Here is a 19,856-nt window from a genome sequence, read left to right on the forward strand (position 1 = left end):
CCCGCGCCGCTGCGCGTTCCTATTGGCTGAGCCCAGCGCCGCTGCGCTCCTCTTTTCGCCTCCCCCCCGGCCCCCACCCGCCCGACGCAGAGGTTCCGGCGGTGCCCGCCCCAACCCTTCAGTGTCGCCGGCGCCGCCGCCATTCGCGCCGCGGGGCTGCCCCGCGGGGGGCGGGGGTGAGTGTGGCTCTCTCGGGGGTGCTGCCGGTTCCTCCGGGCGGGGAGGGTGAGGGTGGAACGGGAGGGCGATGCGGGGATGGGGTGTGCGACGGCCTGTGGTGTCCGGGTCCTTCCCCCCCACACACACCTGGGACCTCCGTGAGGGGAATTCCCTTAATCCCGGTGTTCCCCTAGAGATCTCTGAGGGAGGAGTTCCCTCGTGGAAATCCCTTAATTCCGATATTCCCTTGCACATCTCTGAGGGAGGAATTCCCTCATGGATGCCTCTTAATCCCGGTGTTCCCTTGGAGATCTCTGAGGGAGGAATTCCCTCGTGGAAATCCTTTAATCCCGGTGTTTCCTTGGTGCTCCGTGAGGGAGGAATTCCCTCCTGGACTTCCCTAAATTCTGATATTCCCTTGGAGCTCTCTGAGAGAGGAATTCCCTCGTAGATTTCCTTAATCCCGGCGTTCCCTTGGAGATCTCTCAGGGAAGAATTCCCTCATGGAAATCCCTTAATTCTGATATTCCCTTGGAAATCTCTGAGGGAGGAATTCCCTCATGGAAATCCCTTAATTCTGATATTCCCTTGGAGATCTCTGAGGGAAGAATTCCCTCCTGGACGTCCCTAAATTCTGATATTCCCTTGGAGCTCTCTCAGGGAGGAATTTTCTCATGGATATTCCTTAATTCCGACATTCCCTTGGAAATCTCTGAGGGAGGAATTCCCTCATGGATGTCCCTTAATTCCGGTGTTCCCTTGTACATCCCTGAGGGAGGAATTCCCTCATGGAAATCCCTTAATTCTGATATACCCTTGGACATCTTTGAGGGAGGAATTCCCTCATAGATTTCCCTTAATCCTGGCGTTCTCTTGGAGCTCTCTGGGGGACGAATTCCCTTATGGACATCCCTAAATTCTGATATTCCCTTAGACATCTCTGAAGGAGGATTTTCCTCATGGATATCCCTTAATTATGATATTCCCTTGGAGATCTCTGAAGGAGGAATTCCCTCCTGGACTTCCCTAAATTCTGATATTCCCTTGGAGCTCTCTCAGAGAGGAATTCCCTCGTAGATTTCCTTAATCCCGGCGTTCCCTTGGAGATCTCTGAGGGAAGAATTCCCTCATGGAAATCCCTTAATTCTGATATTCCCTTGGAAATCTCTGAGGGAGGAATTCCCTCATGGAAATCCCTTAATTCTGATATTCCCCTAGAGATCTCTGAGGGAAGAATTCCCTCCTGGACGTCCCTAAATTCTGATATTCCCTTGGAGCTCTCTCAGGGAGGAATTTTCTCATGGATATTCCTTAATTCCGACATTCCCTTGGAAATCTCTGAGGGAGGAATTCCCTCATGGAAATCCCTTAATTCTGATATTCCCTTGGAGATCTCTGAGGGAAGAATTCCCTCCTGGACGTCCCTAAATTCTGATATTCCCTTGGAGCTCTCTCAGGGAGGAATTTTCTCATGGATATTCCTAAATTCCGACATTCCCTTGGAAATCTCTGAGGGAGGAATTCCCTCATGGAAATCCCTTAATTCTGATATTCCCTTGGAGATCTCTGAGGGAAGAATTCCCTCCTGGACGTCCCTAAATTCTGATATTCCCTTGGAGCTCTCTCAGGGAGGAATTTTCTCATGGATATTCCTTAATTCCGACATTCCCCTGCACATCTCTAAAGGAGGAATTCCCTCATGGATGTCCCTTAATTCCAGTGTTCCCTTGTACATCCCTGAGGGAGGAATTCCCTCATGGAAATCCCTTAATTCTGATATACCCTTGGACATCTTTGAGGGAGGAATTCCCTTATAGATTTCCCTTAATCCTGGCGTTCTCTTGGAGCTCTCTGGGGGACGAATTCCCTTATGGACATCCCTAAATTCTGATATTCCCTTAGACATCTCTGAAGGAGGATTTTCCTCATGGATATCCCTTAATTATGATATTCCCTTGGAGATCTCTGAAGGAGGAATTCCCTCATGGAAATCCCTTAATTCCGATATTCCCTCGGAGCTCTCTTAGGGAGAAATTCCCTCCCGAAGATCCCTAAATCCCTTTTCCCTCAGTGCCTCCCAAACCCCATCCCTGCAGCCTCTTTGCTTTATTCCCTCTCTGTGCTCAGTCTTCTTTATTTTTTTTTTTCCCTATTTTTTTTTATGTCCCATTTTTATCCCGCGGCTGCTCCACATCCCTGGGAGAAGCTCTGCGGGAAGGTGGGAGGTGCCAGCCCTCGGAACAAAGCGCCGATCCCAGAACAGGCAGCACTTCCCCAAATATTTCAGGGATTTTTTTAATCCCTCCACCCCTGCAATTCATGAATTTTTCAGGAACATCCCACCGCAGTTTTCTTTTCCTGCTCTTTTAGGACAAAACCACCTCTGGCAAGAGGGAAAAGCATCCACAGAGCGATTTCCCAGCTGTAGGAACCATGGAAAATCCGAATTATCCCAACACTCCTCATTCCCCCTCAATTCCCCCCTCATTTTCCACAGCTCCGATCCCATTTTGAGCAGATTTGGGGGTTTTTTTTTTGGGATAACACCTGCTCCAAACTTTCTTGGCTCAGCCAGGAAATTTTTCCCCCCCAGCCTGCATGGACAGAGCAACCTTTGCCTGTTCCACCGCTTTTTATCGGGATTTCGGGAATTCTCCTGCGGGTGCCCTTCCCGGGGGCCACGTGGATTTCATAGACAGAGCCGATTCCTTCTCGTATTCCGATTTTTTCCGGGATTATCTCATTCCCAACCATCCCTGCATCTTCTCGGCCAAGTTCACCGAGGAGTGGAGCAGCAGGAGAACGTGGGTGACGCGGGATGGGAAACCCAACTTCGAGCACCTCCTGCGGGAGTTCGGTGAGTGCTGGAATTCATTCCAATAATAGGTTTTTAGGATTGGATTTTAGGGATAAAAGCACTAAAAAACCCAAAAATTCCAAGTTTTTTTCCAAAATCCATGGATTTTTTAGAATCGGGAAACCCAACTTCGAGCGTCTCCTGCGGGAGTTCGGTGAGTGCTGGAATTTCTTCCAAATCCTGAAGGATGGAGGGGTTTAGGATGGAATTTTAGGGATAAAAGCACTAAAAACCCCCAAAATTCCAAGTTTTTTTCTGAAATCCATGGATTTTTTAGAATCGGGAAATCCAACTTCAAGCGTCTCCTGCGGGAGTTCGGTGAGTGCTGGGGTTTCTTCCAAATCCTGAAGGATGCAGGCTTTTAGGATGGAATTTTAGGGATAAAAACACTAAAAATCTCAAAATTCCAACCTTTTTCCCTAAATTATTCCATAGATTTTTTTCCCGTGGAAAACTCAACTTTGAGCATCTCCTGTGGAATTCTGGTAAATCCTGAAATTTCTTCCAAATCCTAAAGGATGGAGATTTTTAGGATAGGATTTTAGGGATAAAAGCAATAAAAACCTCAAAATTTCAAGTTTTTATTCCATAGGGTTTTTTTATTCCATGGAAATCCCAGTTTTGAGCGTCTCCTGAGGAAGTTTGGTAAATCCCGCATTTTCTTCCAAATCCTAAAGGATGGAGGTTTTTAGGATTGGATTTTAGGGATAAAAGCACTAAAAAACTCAAAATTTCAAGTTTTTTTCCCAAATTAATCCATGGCTTTTTTTAGAATTGGGAAATCCAATTTTGAGCATCTCTTGCAGGAGTTTGGCAAATCCTGGAATTTTCTCCAAATCCTGAAGGATGCAGGGTTTTTAGTATGGAATTTTAGGGATAAAAGCGCTAAAAAAAATGGAATTCCAAGCTTTTTTTCTGAAATTAATCCATGGATTTTTTTTCCCATGGAAAATTCAACTTCGAGCATCTCCTGCGGGAGTTTGGTAAATCCTGGAATTTCTTCCAAATCCTGAAGGATGGAGATTTTTAGGATTGGATTTTAGGGATAAAAGCACTAAAAACTCCCAAAATTCCAAGCTTTTATTCCATAGATTTTTTTTTTTTTAATTCCATGGAAATCCCAATTTTGAGCATCTCCTGCAGAATTTTGGTAAGTCCTGGGCTTTTCTCCAAATCCTGAAGGCTGGAGATTTTTAGGATTGGGTTTTAGGAATAAAAGCACTAAAAAAACCCCAAAATTCCAAGCTTTTTTCCTAAATTAATCCATGATTTTTTTTTCCCATTTATTCCTGGCCTTGTTGCAGATCCAAAGCAGAAATTTAATCTCAAATTTTTATTTCTTGTTTATATTTCAATACATTAAAAATCTTGGATAATCGAATTATTCCAACAATTATATTGTTATTTATTATCATATTATAAATTATTTTAAGAATCATTTTATAAATAATAAAATAATCAAATTTATATTAGACATCAAGCATAAAATAGAATTAATATTGAAATATTTGTAATTAATTTGAATTCTTTATACAAATATTAACTAATAATTGTTAATGAATCATTGGTTAATTACACAATATTTATTAACATATTTTAAAATTTGGGGCACATGGAATCAAGAATAGGAAAATTAAACTTTTAATTAAATTATAGATTATTATAATAAAAATAATTAATGAAATAATTAGAGAAATAACAAATATAAAATATAAAATGTAATTATATATTTGTAATTATTTTGAATTCTTTTTACACATATTAACTAATGAATCATTGGTTAATTAAACAAGATTTATGAGCATATTTTAATATTAAATCCTCATCCATACCTCGATCCTAATGGGATTTTGGAGGGAAATTCCCTTTAAAGAACAAACTGGAAATTCAGGTCACGCCAAAGAAAATCCCGGAAAATTTGGGGCACATGAAATCAAGAGCAGGAAAATTAAACTTATAATTAAATTATAAATTATTATTATTAAAATAAATAGTAAAATAATTAAATAGAGAAATAACAAATATAAAATATAATTAATAATAATATATTTGTAATTATTTTGAATTCCTTTTAGAAATATTAACTAGTAATTACCAGTGAATCACTGGTTAATTACACAAGATTTATGAGCATATTTTAATATTAAATCCTCATCCATACCTCGATCCTAATGGGATTTTAGAGGGAAATTCCCTTTAAAGAACAAACCAGAAAATTCAGGTCACGCCAAAGAAAATCCCGGAAAATTTGGGGCACACGGAACAAAGAGGAGGAAAATTCAGGTCACTGGAAATAAACAAGGCTGGAATGACGGTCCTGGGATTTGGGCACAATTCCTTGGGAATATTCCAAGCCCGGAATTCTGATGGGACGAGCGGATTTGACGAGTCCTTGTGTGGGATCCCCCTTGAGAGGGATGGGTCCTGGAAGGGATAAAGAACAGGGGGGTTATGAGGGATGGGTCCTTTAAAGGATAAAGAACAGGGAGGTGAGGGATGGGTCCTGGAAGAGATAAAGAACTGGTGGTTGTCAGGGATGGGTCCTGGAAGGGATAAAGAACATGGAGGATGTGATGGATGGGTCCTGGAAGAGACAATGGGGGGGTTGTGAGGGATGGGTCCTGGAAAAGATAATGAACACAGGGGTTGTGAGGATTGGGTCCTGGAAGGGATAAAGACCATGGGGGATGTGAGGGATGGGTCCTGGAAGGGATAAAGACCATGGGGGATGTGAGGGATGGGTCCTGGAAGGGATAAAGACCATGGGGGATGTGAGGGATGGGTCCTGGAAGAGATAAAGACCATGGGGGTTGTGAGGGATGGGTCCTGGAAGAGACAAAGGACTCTGCCCCAGCTGGATTTAACAGCTGGTGACAGAGCACAAACTTCTGGTTACACCTTGCACCGCAACCCCAGCCAGTCCTCCTCATTCCCGAGGCGAATTCCCGAGGGATTTGTCGTTCCAGGAGAAGCCGTGGTGCCCGTGGCCAAGTGCGACGTCAAGGAATACAATTCCAACCCCAAGGAGCAGCTGCCCTTCAAGGAATTCGTGGAATATTGGCGGGAATACATTGGGAACGGCTACCGCTCCTCCCGGGGCTGCCTCTACCTCAAGGACTGGCACCTGAGCAGGTCAGGGCTCCTTCCCAAAATTCCGGCATTGGGAATGTTCCCCTGAGGATCCAAGGAATCCTCAGAGCCTAAAGAAGCTCCAGGAGAGCTGGAGAGGGATTTGGGATAAGGCATGGAATGACAGGACACAGGGAATGGCTTCCCACGTCATTTCAGTGGGATATTGGGAAGGAATTCCGGGCTGGGATGGAATTCCCAGAGGAGCTGCTGCATCCCTGGAAGTGCCCAAGGCCAGCTTGGAGCAGCCTGGGATAGTGGGAAGTGTCCCTGGCACGGGGTTGGAACCGGATGTTCTTAAAGATCCCATCCAAGGCCAAAAATTCCATGATTCCCTGATTTTCAGTTGTTCCAAAGCGGGTTTTGAGGAATAGTGGAAGAGCTCAGCATCAGAGAGGAAAACAATTCCAACATTTCCAAGATTCCAAAGCTTTGGCCTCCAGCTCCAAAAAGAGCCCAGAATTCCTAAAATCTCTGATATTCCAGGCTGGTGTCATCCCCTCAGTTAATTCCCAGCTTTTATTCCAAGCTGAAGATCCATTGAAACTCTGGAATTCCTGCCTGGAAGGAGCTGGGATGGAATTCCCAGAGAAGCTGTCCTGGGAATCCCTGGAAGTGCCCAAGACCAGGTTGGAGCACCCTGGGATCCTGGGAAGTGTCCTTGGCATGGAATGGGATGAGCCTTAACCACCCAAACTATTCCATGGAAAACATTCCATGGGAAACATTCCATGTTTTCTCCCTGTGGAAAACAGGGCTGGAACGCCTCCTCCAGTCAGACCTGGGGGACATTGGAATTGGGATTATTCCATGGATATGTTGGATTTGGGATCCCTCAGTATCCATTGGCTTTTTTGGGAATATTCCCACTCCCTTCCCCCAGCTTTGCCTTTCCTTCTCCAGCTGGAAAAGAACCTCAGGAAGGAATTTTCCCTGTGGGAATGGGGAAGGGGCTGGGCTGGAATTCCCAGAGAAGCCCCTGGATATATCCAAGACCATCTTGGAATAACCTGGGATAACGAAAAGTTGGGATGAGCTACTCCTTCAACCGGAATTCCATCCTGAAGGACCCACCTTGCTCTTCCCGCTGGATTCGGGAATCCCATCCCGTTTTCCCGAGCTGCTTTTCCAAGGGTTTGTGTTTTCCAGGGCTTTCCCGGAGCAGGATGTTTACACCACTCCCGTGTATTTTTCCTCGGACTGGCTCAACGAATACTGGGATGCCGTGGCCGTGGATGATTTCCGCTTCGTCTACATGGGTCCCAAGGGATCCTGGTAAGGATCTCATCCCGAAAAATTCCTTTTCCAGCTCAATATCCCAGGGAATGATCCCTTAATCCCTCAGGATAACCAAGTCTGCTTCTGGTTGGCTCTGGATGGGAGGGAAAAAGGAAAACTCCAAATTGTGGCCACGAATAAAAATTCTGTGGGAGATGAGAGGAGAAATTCCCTTGGGATCGGGCACTTGGAAATGTGCAGGAGCGTGGAATGGCTGGGATAACACCGGTGTTTTCCAGGTGAAAATTCCAGCCCAGTGTTGGTTGGGAGGTTGTATTTGGGGTATTTGGATCAGAATTCCCTGACCTCCAGGAGTTTTTGGGGATAAATTCAAGGGGAGAAGCACAGAGGATATAAAACCATTACCCAGCCAGAATTCCAAGAGGAATTTTGGGATCAGTGTCCATATAGAGCCTTTTAATAGCCAGAAGTCTGTAATCCAACAAAATTCCTCATGGAATTTCGGGATTGGTTTGGATACAATGGTCTTCTAATAGCCAAAACTGCATAATCCAACCAGAATTCCTCATGGAATTTTGGGATTGGTATGGATACAGTAGCTTTTTACAAAATAAATTTCCATAATCCAGCCAAAATTACTCATGGAATTTTGGGATCAATATCTATATAGAGCCTTTGAATAGCCAAAACTCCATAATCCAGCCAAAATTCCTTGAGGAATTTTGGGATCAGTATCCACACAATGGCCTTTGAATCGTCAAAACTGCATAATCCAACCAGAATTCCTCATGGAATTTTGGGATTGGTATGAATACAGTGGCTTTTTACAAGATAAAATTCCATAATCCAACCAAAAATTCCTCATGGAATTTTGGGATCAGTATCCATGTAATGGCCTTTCAATAGCCAAAACTCCATAATCCAACCAAAAATTCCTCATGGAATTTCAGGATTGGTATGGATACAGTGGCTTTGTACAAGACAAACTTCCATAATCCAGCCAGAATTCCATGAGGAAATTTGGGATCAGTATCCATATAACTGCCTTTTATAAACCAAGACTCCATAACCCAACCAAAACCCCTCATGGAATTCCGGGATCAGCTCCTCAGCCGCTCGAATCCCTGTTGGAATTTGTCGGGATTGACCCCCCGCCGTTCCCGATTTTCCCAGGACGCCGTTCCACGCCGACGTCTTCCGCTCCTACAGCTGGTCCGCCAACGTCTGCGGCCGCAAGCGGTGGCTCCTGTATCCCGCGGGCCAGGAGGAATTCCTGCGGGATCGCCACGGGAACCTCCCCTTCGACGTGACGGCTCCGGAACTGCGGGACGAGCGGATTTACCCGCGCTTCCGCCGGAGCCAGGCGCCGCTGGAAATCCTGCAGGAAGCCGGGGAGATCGTCTTCATTCCCAGCGGATGGCACCACCAGGTTCACAACCTGGTGAGGGAACACGGCCCGCTGGGAATTCCCTGGGAGTTTTGGTTTTGTTGGGATGGGAATCGGGATTTCCCGGTTGATCTATTCTCCTGGGTGATGTTGGGAGGGGATTGAGGCCTTGGAATGGTTTTCCCATCGCTGGAAGTGTCCGAGGATAGCTTGGATGAGGTTTGGAGCACCACAGGAGAGTGGGAATGGGATCATCCCTCAGGTGCTTTCCCACCCAAACCATTCCAGGAATTCCATGGCATGGAGTTGGGGTGAGGAGGAGGAAGATCCCAAGAAAAAGGGTGGAAATCCTTCCCAGGAAGGAGGAATTCCAGCTTGGAGCACCGTGGGATAGCGGGAAGTGTCCCTGCCCATGGAATGGGATCATCCTTAAAATCCCTTCCATCCCAAATCTTTCTGGAATTCTGGGGTGCCAAAATCATCACAAGCTCCTTGGGGCACTGGAATTTCAGAGTATTCCATGGAAAAAGCTGCCTGCATCCCCTTTTCCCAATTTTTTGTCAGGAAATGCTACCAGTCCCTCAGGAGTGGGATCCTGGAGGAGCCAGACCCACGGTGGGCTTGTTAATCCTGGGAATTTTAATTGAATCACCTCCAATTAACAAATGATTCCATAGGATTCCATCCCAAAATTCCTGCCACCCTCTCCCACCTTTTGGAGTTCGGGAATTAGGGATATTTCGGCTTGTTCAGAGACATGGAAAAAGGATTTTTCAGGATTTTGATTCCAGGGAAGCCTTTGCTTTCTCAGGAATAGGAGTTTTGAAGCAGCATATCCCATTATCATTCCTAATAACTTAATTAGTTGCTAATTATTAATTTATCCCAAATTTTTCCCTCAGAAAGATGTGACTTCCATTGTCCAGAGCTGGGCCACCGGCAGCATTTTGGGAATTAGGGACATTTTGGGTTTCTAAAGAAGGAATTTTCCAGGGAAGCATTTCCTTTCTCAGGAGTGGCATTTTTGAAGCTGCACATTCCATATTATTATTCCTAATAAATTAATTAGAGACTAATCATTAATTATCCCTGTGTTATCCCAGATTTTTCCCTCAGGAAGACACCATTTCCATCAACCACACCCAAGTCAACGGCAGCATTTTGGGAATTAGGGGCATTTTGGGTTTCTAAAGAAGGAATTTTCCAGGATTTTGATCCAGGGCATCATTTCCCTTCTCAGGAACAGGATTTTTGGAGCAGCACATTCCATATGATCATTCCTAATAAATTAATTAGTTGCTAATCATTAATTATCTGTGTGTTATCCCAGATTTTTCCCTCAGGAAGACACCATCTCCATCAACCACAACTGGGTCAACGGCAGCATTTTGGGAATTAGGGACATTTTGGGTTCCTCAGAAACGGGATTTTTTAGAGTGGCAAATTCCATAATATCATTCCTAATAACTTAATTAGCGACTCATCATTAATTATCCATGTGTTATCCCAAATTTCTCCCTCAGGAAGACACCATCTCCATCAACCACAACTGGGTCAACAGCAGCATTTTGGGAATTAGGGACATTTTGGGTTCCTCAGAAACGGGATTTTTAGAGTGGCAAATTCCATAATATCATTCCTAATAACTTAATTAGCGACTCATCATTAATTATCCGTGTGTTATCCCAAATTTCTCCCTCAGGAAGACACCATCTCCATCAACCACAACTGGGTCAACGGCTGCAACGTGGCCGTCATGTGGTGCTTCCTGCAGGACGAGCTGGCGGCCGTGCAGAGGGAACTCAGCCAATGGAAAGATCCCATGGACGACCGGCACCTCCAATGCCAGGTACACCCCAATCCCGGATTCTCCAGGCACCCGGAATTCCGGGATTCTTGGAGCTGAAGTCCTCACAGAGGAATTTCTAAGGGGCTATGAGTTGGGGACAGCTTTGTTTTGGTGGGAAATATTCCCCGATAAAAGCCTGGGAATTGCTTGTGTTTATTGGCTGTGTCCAGGTTGGAATCTTGGAAAGCTTCAGGATCAAGAGAGCTGGGAATGTTCACCTGGAGAAGGGAAAATTCCAGGGAGAGACCTCAGAGCCCCTTGCAGAGCCCAAAGAAACTCCAGAAAAGCTGGAGAGGGATTTGGGATAAGGCATGGAATGACACAGGGAATGGGTCCCCACTGCATTTCAGTGGGATATTGGGATGGAATTCCTGCCTGGCATGGAATTCCCAGAGAAGCTGTGGCTGCCCTATCCCTAGAGCTGGGAAAGACCAAACTCCATAATCCAACCAAAGTTCCATGAGGAAGAGGATGGGTGGGATTCCTTTGGGATAAACCAAATTCCACCTTGATTTCTGGAAGCTGTTCCCTCTCCTTGGGTTGATTTCCTTCCAAAAAATGAATATTTGGGAAAATTCCCACAAATAATATTTGGGAAAATTCCCACAATTAATATTTGGGAAAACAACTTGGTGCCTTTGGATGCAGAGGGGATGGCAATTAAACAATTATCCAACAGAATTATTTCTGATCCCAGAAAATTCCAACCTTTAATCAGAACTGGGGGATTTTTCCTGGATTTTTTTCCCACCGTCATTCCCATTGGAATTCCTTTTCCCCCCTTTAGCTGATCATGAAATCCTGCACGGGCATTGACTACAAGGAATTCTACAACTTCCTGAAGGTCATCGCGGAAAACCGAATCTCCATCTTGGAGAAGGGCCTGGACGAGGAATCCTCGGCCCGGAACAATTCCAAAGCCGCCATCTCCACCTTGGGAATGCTGCACGCCGTCTTCGACCTCAAGAGGACAGCCAAGGTGCTGAGCTCGTTAAGCGCTAACGAGGATTTCCGGAAGCTCGACCTGACTTCGCTCTCTCCTCCTCCGGAGGTTCTGCTCCAGCACCTGGAATCGGCCATCGACACGGCCCTGCTCTGAATTCCCGCCTTTCCGAGCGTTTTTCCAAAGGGGTCGGAGGAAACGGACTTGGACGACAGCGGGAGAATGGAAGGAGGAAGAACATTTGGGAAGGAGGGAGAACATTCCCAAAATTCTGAGAGCTTTGGAGGAAAAACCATCCCAGCTAAAGGAAAATCCCAAAGTTTTTCAGGATTACGAGCAGGAACTCAGGGAAAAATTCCCTACGGATCAAGTCTGGAAGTGGAGTGAAGCCAATTCCCTGTGCTTAAGCTCGGCTTTGATAAAACCTCTCCTACTTCCAGCTGCAGCTCAGACTTTCCATCCTAATTTAGGGAATTCTGTGGAAGCCTGAGCTGGAGCCAGCACCTGGAATTGGCCATAGACACGGCCCTGCTCGGAATTCCCTCTTTTCCAAGATTTTTTCCAAAGGGTTTCGAAGAAACGGACTTGGACAAGAGCTTTACTCCAGCGGGAGAAGGTAGAATGGAAGGAGGAAGAATGGAAGGAGAGAGAACATTTGGGAAAGAGGGAGAACATTCCCAAAATTCTGAGTGGCTTGGAGGAATTAGAGAAAAAAACATCCCAGCTAAAGGAAAATCCCAAAGTTTTTCAGGATTACAAGCAGGAACTCAGGGAATAATTCCCTACGGATCAAGTCTGGAAGTGGAGTGAAGCCAATTCCCTGTGCTTAAGCTCGGCTTTGATAAAACCTCTCCTATTACAAGGTGTAGCTCAGCTTTTTTAAGGAATTCCATGGAGCCAGCACCTGGAATCTGCCATAGACACAGCCCTGTTTGAAATTCCCACTTTTCCAAGGTTTTTTTCCAAAGTATTTGGAAGAAATGGACTTGGACAGGAGCTTTACTCCAGCAGGTGAAGGAAGAACATTCCCAAAATTCCGAGTGCTTTGGAAGAATTAGGGAAAAAAAATCCCAGCTAAAGGAAAATCCCAAATTTTTTCAGGACTATGAGCAGAAACTCAGGGAAAAATTCCCTACGGATGAAGTCTGGAAGTGGAGTGAAGCCAATTCCCTGTGCTTAAGCTCGGCTTTGTTAAAACCTCTCCTACTTCCAGCTGCAGCTCAGCTTTTCCAGCCTTTTTTTAGGGAATTCCATGGAATTCCATGGAAGCCTGAGATCTGGGAACGTTGGTTCCGTGTCTTCCAAAGCTGAGCAGCTCAGGATTCCATTCAACTCCAAGCCAAACCCACCTTTCCTCATCCCGAAAACAAACAAAAAGCAGGAATGGGAATGTGCTCCCACAATTCCACGCTCTATCCCAACATTCCCTGCAGGAAAAAACGGGATCCAGCACTTCCAGCACGGTTCCACAGCACAATTCCCACCCGGAATATCCCCGCTTTTCCCTGGAAAAAACCAAAACACCTGGAAGCACAAAATGGCTGCGCACTGTTACCTTCAAAGGCCTCGCTTGGATTCTTCCCAAAATAAAAACTTGGAATTTTCGGGGAGTTTGAGGAAATCAACCTGAAAATCCACCTCGTTTTCCAGAGAATTCCTTGGAATTTTTATCCCCCCCCCTGCACTTTGCATGTGCTTTTCCTGTAGGAAATTCCCATTTTTTTCTTCATTCACCAAAAAAATATCGAGGATCCGCTTTTCCCTGATTTAGAAAATTCCCAGATTCCTGAAAACACAAAAAAAAATGGAATAAAGAGCACGTGGAGCCTGGAATTTCTTCAAAATTCCCCGAGTTTTATTGAAATAAAAATTCCTGGCAAACTTCCCGTTTTCCTCTCATTCATATATTAATATATTAGTTCTTGTAAATAATCTGTTATTTATTAAAGATAAATTTGGGGAAAAATGGGAGGAAAAAACCTAAGGAATTTTGTTTTCCTGGAGTCACCTGGATAAGGAATAAAATCCCCTTGGAAGAATGAAAAAATTCCTGAGAAAAATGACGAAATTCCTGGGAAAAAATGACAAAAATCCCATTTATTTACAACTTTGGGCTTCCAATAATTCTTAATTCCCAGAAATCTCGAGGATCCGTTTTTCCTTCATCTAGAAAATTCCCAGATTCCTGAAAACACAAGATCAGACTAAGGATCACGTGGAGCCTGGAATTTCTTCAAAATTCCCCGAGTTTTATTGAAATAAAAATTCCTGGCAAACTTCCCATTTTCCTCTCGTTAATATATTAATTAATGTAATTAATCTGATATTTATTAAAGATAAAATTTGGGGAAAAGAGCAGGAAAAACCTGAGGAGTTTTGTTTTGCTGGAGTCGCCTGGATAAGGAATAAAATCCCCTTGGAAAAAGGAAAAAAATCTGGGAAAAATGAAAAAATTCCTGGGAAAAATGACAAAAATCCCATTTATTTATAACTTCGGGCTTCCAATTTTTCTTAATTCCCAAAAATATCAAGGATCTGCTTTTCCTTAATTTAGAAAACTAGGAAAACTTGGGAAAACCAACAGGAAAAATCCTGGGGAGTTTTGTTTTCCCAGGAATCACCTGGATAAGGAAAAAATTCCCAGAAAAAAATGAAAAAGGCGGGATAAAAACGTCTAAAAATGAGATTTTTTTTTTTTTGGACAATTCTTAAATTATACCCAGGATTCCATTGGGAATATCCCAAATATCCACTGGGAATATTCCAAAAATTCCTTTTCCAAAGGGAAATTCCAGCTCAGGGCTTGGCAGGGCGCGAATCCAGGCAGGATTGGAGTTTTTATTCCACGTTTTCTGTTTGTTTTTCCCGGAATTTCCCAAAATCCAGAAGAACTCCTTACTGTTTCCAATAAAAATAAAAAAAAACCCTAAAAATCTCGGAAAAATCAGGAAATCTGGGAATAGCAGCTCCCAAATGCAATGGGAGAAATCCTGAGTTGGGAAAAGTGGGAAAAGGAGCGGTGGGAAAAATATCTTCTCTCATTCCCGGAATTTTTCGGAGTTTTGGGATTCCATTCCAAGAAATCCCATCAAAAATTGATTTTTTTCCCAAAAAAATCCATTCTTTTTCTGGGAATTCTCCAGTGCAAAAAATAAACCCCATCCAGAGCAGGAAAAGGAGATTTTTTTTCCTGGGAATTATTTGTGGGAAAAGGGGATAAAATTCCCAAAAAAAAAAAACCCTTCTCTGCTTGGAAAAAAAAAAAGGTTGGAGATGAAAATTCCAGCCCTTCCAGTGTTTTTGGGATTGGGAAAACCTCGGCTGGAGAGGAATTCTTCCCTTTCAAGGCAGCCAGGGAGACAATTCCCGCTTTTTCCGGCGGGATTTGGTCCGGAAAATTCGGGAAAAGGAGATTTTTCCCCATGGATCAGGAGCTGGAGGAGTTTTCCTTGGGCTGGAGCCGGATCCTCTGGATGTGTTCGTAGCACGACTGCAGAGGGAATGGAGCAAAAATGAGGGAAAATTTGGGAATTCTGGGATCCGATCCCTGCTGATCCCACGGGGAATTCCAACAGAATTCCAGCTGGCTGAAATTCAGGATTTTTCCCAGCCAGGCAAGGGAATAAATTCTTGAAAATTCTGCTCCAGAAAAGCTGGAATTTGGCTCCTCAGGCTGGGAATTCCTGGAATTCCTGGAATTCCTCACCTCCAGTGCGGTCAGCAGGAAATCCAGCATCCCTCCCTGGTTGGTGGGATCCATCAAATCCCGGATCAGGTGGATTTCGGCTCCCAGGTGTTGGATCCTAGGGAAGAACAAATCCTAAAATCCGGGAAAAGTCTCTGGGCACGAGGGAGGGGTTGGAGTTTCGGAGAGGAAGAGGAAAAGTCCGGAATTGCGGTGCTGAGCACTCGATCCGCGGGGGGAGCTGCAGGCTCGGAATTCCAGAATCCCAGAATCCCCAGAATCACAGAATCACAGAATTCCCAGAATCCCCAAATTCCAAAATCCTGAAATTCCAGAACCACAGAATTCCCAATTTCCCATAATTCCATAATTCCAGAATCCCAAATTCCCAAATTTCAGAATCCCAGAATCCCCAAATCCCAGAATCCCAAAATCCCAGAATCCCAGAATTCTTGAATGCTGGAATTCCCAAATCTCAAAATCCCGGAATTCCCAGAATCCCTAGAATTTCAGAATCCCAGAATTTCGGGATAAAAGTAATCTCGTTTTCCATGGAAAACCTGGAATATCCTCTGGCATAAGAGATGGAAACTCTGGAATTCCGGGATAAAGGGATCTCATTTTCCATGAAATATCCTCTGGGATAAGACACGGACAGTCTGGAATTCCGGGATTCTGGAATTCAGAGACCCCAGATCCCTCCTGGAATTCTGGGATAAAAGGAATCCCATTTTCCACCAGTTATCCTTTGGGATAAGACACAGAAACTTGGAATTCTGGGAGAGGAGGAGTCTCATTTTCCATGAAATATCCTCTGGGATAACACACGGACCCTCTGGAATTCCAGGATAAAAGGAATCCCATCTTCCACCAATTATACTTTGGGATAACACACGGACAGTCTGGAATTCCAAGGTAAAAGGAATCTCATTTTCCATCAGTTATCCTCTGGGATAACACATGGACAGTCTGGAATTCCGGGATAAAAGGAATCCCATCTTTTACCAATTATCCTTTGGGATAACACACAGACCCTCCAGAATTCTGGGATAAAAGGAATCTCCTTTTCCATCAATTATCCTCTGGGATAACACATGGACAGTCTGGAATTCCAGGATAAAAGGAGTCCCATTTTCCACTGATTATCCTCTGGGACAACACACAGACCTTTGGGAATTCCAAGGTAAAAGGAATCTCATTTTCCATCAATTATCCTCCGGGATAACACACGGACAGTCCGGAATTCCAGGATAAAAGGAATCCCATTTTCCACCGATTATCCTCTGGGATAACACACAGACTCTCTGGAATTCCGGGATAAAAGGAATCCCATTTTCCACCGATTATCCTTTGGGACAACACACGGAATTCCGCCGCCACTTCACATCCCAAAATCCCGCCCACACCTCCAATAAACCCCCCCACGCCCAACCCCAAACCCCAACGTTTTTCCCCGGAACTCTTCCCGCCGGGAACATTCCGGAGGGAAGGAATGGCGCTCACCGGGCGCGGGCCACGACGAAGACGAGCAGGGGCAGGAGGTCGTCCATGGGCAGGCGGCAGTGGCGGCCCAGGGCGCGGCACGCCGAGAGCTCCAGCTCCGCCAGCGCGCGCCGCAGCGCCGCCAGCTTCTCCCCGGGGTCCGCCGTGGCGCTGCCGGGAGGAACGGAGGGGGAAAAAAATGAGGGATGGAAAATTAGGAATCACGAAAAAAAATTAGGGATTGAAGGGTTTATGGGATGGGAGGTTCCTGGTGTCTCCAAGGTGGAATGGAACATTCCTGGGATCGCCAATATTGAATGGGACATTCCTGGTGTCTCCAGTATGGGATGGGACATTCCTAGCATTTCCAATATGGAATGGGACATTCCTAGGATGTCCAAGGTGGGATGGGACATTCCTGAGATCTCCAATATGGGAGGGGACATTCCTGGGATCTCTGATATGGGACATTCCTGGAGATCCTCTCCCGGAGGATCTCCAGCTTCTCCCCGGGGTCTGCCGTGGCGCTGCCGGGAGGAACGGGACGCCGGAGAGGAGGGGAGGGGAGAAAAAAATGAGGGATGGAAAATTAGGAATCACGAAAAAAAATTAGGGATTGAAGGGTTTATGGGATGGGAGGTTGCTGGTGTGTCCAAGGTGGGATGGGACATTCCTGGGATCTCCTGTATGCAACAGGACATTCCTGATGTCTCCAAAGTGGAATGGGACATTCCTGGAGATCCTCTCCCGGAGGATCTCCAGCTTCTCCCCAGCGTCCGCCGTGGCGCTGCCAGGAGGAACGGGACGCCAGAGAGGTGGGGAGGGGAGAAATGAGGGATGGAAAATTAGGAATTAGGAAAAAGAATGAGGGATGGAAGGATTTATGGGATGGGAGGTTCCTGGTGTCTCCAAGTGGAATGGGAGGTTCCTGGGATCTCTAGGATGAAATGGGACATTCCTGGTGTCTCTAATATGGGATGGGACATTCCTAGGATTTCCAATATGGAATGGGACATTCCTAGGATGTCCAAGGTGGGATGGGACATTCCTGAGATCTCCAATATGGGAGGGGACATTCCTGGGATCTCTGATATGGGACATTCCTGGAGATCCTCTCCTGGAAGATCTCCAGCTTCTCCCGGGGGTCCGCCGTGGCGCTGCCGGCAGGGAAGGGACGCTGGAGAGGAGGGGAGGGGAAAAAAAATGAAGGATTGAAAATTAGGAATCACGAAAAAAAATTAGGGATTAAAGGGTTTATGGGATGGGAGGTTCCTGGTGTCTCCAAGAGGAATGGAACATTCCTGGGATCGCCAATATTGAATGGGACATTCCTGGTGTCTCCAGTATGGGATGGGACATTCCTAGGATCTCCAATATGGAGTGGGACATTCCTAGGATGTCCAAGGTGGGATGGGACATTTCTGGGATCTCCAATATGGGAGGGGACATTCCTGGGATCTCTGATATGGGACATTCCTGGAGATCCTCTCCTGGAAGATCTCCAGCTTCTCCCGGGGGTCCGCTGTGGCGCTGCCGGCAGGGAAGGGACGCCGGAGAGGTGGGGAGGGAAAAAAAAATGAGGGATGAAAAGTTAGGGAATAGGAAAAAAATAATAATGAGGGATGGAAGGATTTATGGGATGGGAGGTTCCTGGTGTCTCCAAGTGGAATGGGAGGTTCCTGGGATCTCCAGGATGAAATGGGACATTCCTGGTGTCTCTAATATGGGATGGGACATTCCTGAGATCTCCAATATGGGATGGGACATTCCTGGGATCTCCAATATGCAATGTGAGGTTCCTGGGATCTCCAGTGTGGGATGGGACATTCCTGGGATCTCTGATATGGGACATTCCTGGAGATCATCTCCTGAAGGATCTCCAGCTTCTCCCTGGGGTCCACCGTGGCGCTGCCAGCAGGGAAGAGACACAGGAGAGGTGGGTCCAGGAAATTTGGGATTGAAAGGAAAAAAATGAGGGATGAAAAATTAGGAATTAAGAAAAAAAATAGGGATTAAAGGATTTATGGGATGGGACATTCCTGGTGTCTCCAAGGTGGGATGGGACATTCCTGGGATCTCCTGTATGCAACAGGACATTCCTGGTATGTCTAATATGGAATGGGACATTCCTAGGATCTCCAAGATGGGATGGGACATTCCTGGTGTGTCCAAGTGGAATGGGACATTCCAGGTGTCTCCAATATGGGATGGGACACTCCTGGGATCTCCAGTATGGGATGGGACACTCCTGGGATCTCCAGTATGGAACGGAACATTCCTGGGATCTCCAATATGGGATGGGACATTCCTGGAGTTTTGGAGGATAAAAATTCCATGGAATTAACAGAGAAACAGAAATAACATCCCAAACCACTTCTCCTTCAATAACGAATAGGATGGCTCCAGGATGCTTTGGGACCAGACACAAATTCCTGACATTTCCCGAAAAACTCCCGGGATTTCAGCAGGAAGAGACACCCAGGGACTCACATGAGCTTCTGCAGGCACTCGGTGGCAGAGAGGAAACATTTATCCTTGATCAGGGAGCGCCTCTGGAAAAGAGACACGGACACTTCGGAACGCCGGGGGCAGAGGTTCCAGAGCCATCCCACAAAATCCCCACAGAAATCCAAGGAAATCCGCGGGCAGCGACTCCGGATGGGAGCCCAAGGAAATCCAAGGAAATCCAAGGAAATCCAAGGAAATCCACGGGCAGCGACTCCAGATTGGAGCCCAAGGAAATCCAAGGAAATCCAAGGATCAGAGCCCAAGGAGATCCAAGGAAATCCATGGGTAGTGGCTCTGGATTGGAGCTGAGGGAAATCCAAGGAAATCCATGGGCAGCAACTCTGGATCAGAGCCCAAGGAAATCCAAGGAAATCCACGGAAATCCACAGGCAGCGACTCCAGATTGGAGCCCAAGGAAATCCAAGGAAATCCAAGGAAATCCACAGGCAGTGACTCTGGATCAGAGCCGAGGGAAATCCAAGGAAATCCAAGGAAATCCATGGGCAGTGACTCTGGATCAGGGCCAAGGGAAATCCAAGGAAATCCGTGGGCAGCAGCTCTGGGTCGGAGCCGAAGGAAATCCAAGGAAATCCAAGGAAATCCAAGGAAATCCAAGGA

At 45.8% G+C, this 19,856-nt stretch overlaps 2 protein-coding genes and 1 long non-coding RNA gene across 8 annotated transcripts in view; 1 reads left to right on the top strand and 2 right to left on the bottom strand.

Annotated features, from left to right (window-relative positions):
- The first annotated feature begins 72 nt into the window (after window positions 1–72).
- On the top strand, window positions 73–13,445 carry JMJD4 (jumonji domain containing 4). Of its 2 annotated transcripts, none has more exons than XM_063417430.1 (7): window positions 73–176; window positions 2,530–3,016; window positions 5,983–6,148; window positions 7,295–7,420; window positions 8,558–8,825; window positions 10,474–10,620; window positions 11,408–13,445. In XM_063417430.1, exons 2-7 carry the CDS (start codon window positions 2,758–2,760, stop codon window positions 11,717–11,719), a joined length of 1,278 nt encoding a protein of 425 aa, XP_063273500.1. In that variant the 5' UTR covers window positions 73–176; window positions 2,530–2,757; the 3' UTR covers window positions 11,720–13,445. The 2 variants fall into 2 exon arrangements, with proteins under 2 accessions (XP_063273500.1, XP_063273508.1); XM_063417438.1 differs by having other exon boundaries at window positions 79–176; window positions 2,753–3,016.
- Window positions 3,026–7,356, bottom strand: LOC134560961 (uncharacterized). Of its 2 annotated transcripts, XR_010082835.1 has the most exons (4): window positions 7,220–7,356; window positions 5,178–5,440; window positions 4,849–4,895; window positions 3,026–3,527 (listed from the first exon to the last, which is right to left on the bottom strand). It is a non-coding gene; the product is annotated as an uncharacterized LOC134560961 (long non-coding RNA). The 2 variants fall into 2 exon arrangements; XR_010082833.1 differs by having other exon boundaries at window positions 4,849–5,440.
- ALS2CL (ALS2 C-terminal like) overlaps window positions 7,379–19,856 on the bottom strand; it is a 45,230-nt gene continuing 32,752 nt past the window's right edge. For 2 of the 4 annotated variants that reach the window (XM_063417384.1, XM_063417393.1), the window contains exons 23-26: window positions 19,221–19,282; window positions 16,752–16,901; window positions 15,270–15,366; window positions 13,236–15,053 (exon numbers count right to left, since the gene is read on the bottom strand). In XM_063417384.1, coding sequence (XP_063273454.1) covers window positions 14,991–15,053; window positions 15,270–15,366; window positions 16,752–16,901; window positions 19,221–19,282 — 372 coding nt within the window. In that variant the 3' untranslated portion in view covers window positions 13,236–14,990. Of the gene's footprint in view, window positions 7,518–8,622; window positions 8,763–13,235; window positions 15,054–15,269; window positions 15,367–16,751; window positions 16,902–19,220; window positions 19,283–19,856 lie in introns of those variants that run through there. The other 2 variants (XM_063417409.1, XM_063417400.1) reach the window with 2 other exon arrangements.

This window comes from Prinia subflava, chromosome 1 (genome assembly GCF_021018805.1).
Source record: "Prinia subflava isolate CZ2003 ecotype Zambia chromosome 1, Cam_Psub_1.2, whole genome shotgun sequence".
NCBI classification, from domain to species: domain Eukaryota; kingdom Metazoa; phylum Chordata; class Aves; order Passeriformes; family Cisticolidae; genus Prinia; species Prinia subflava.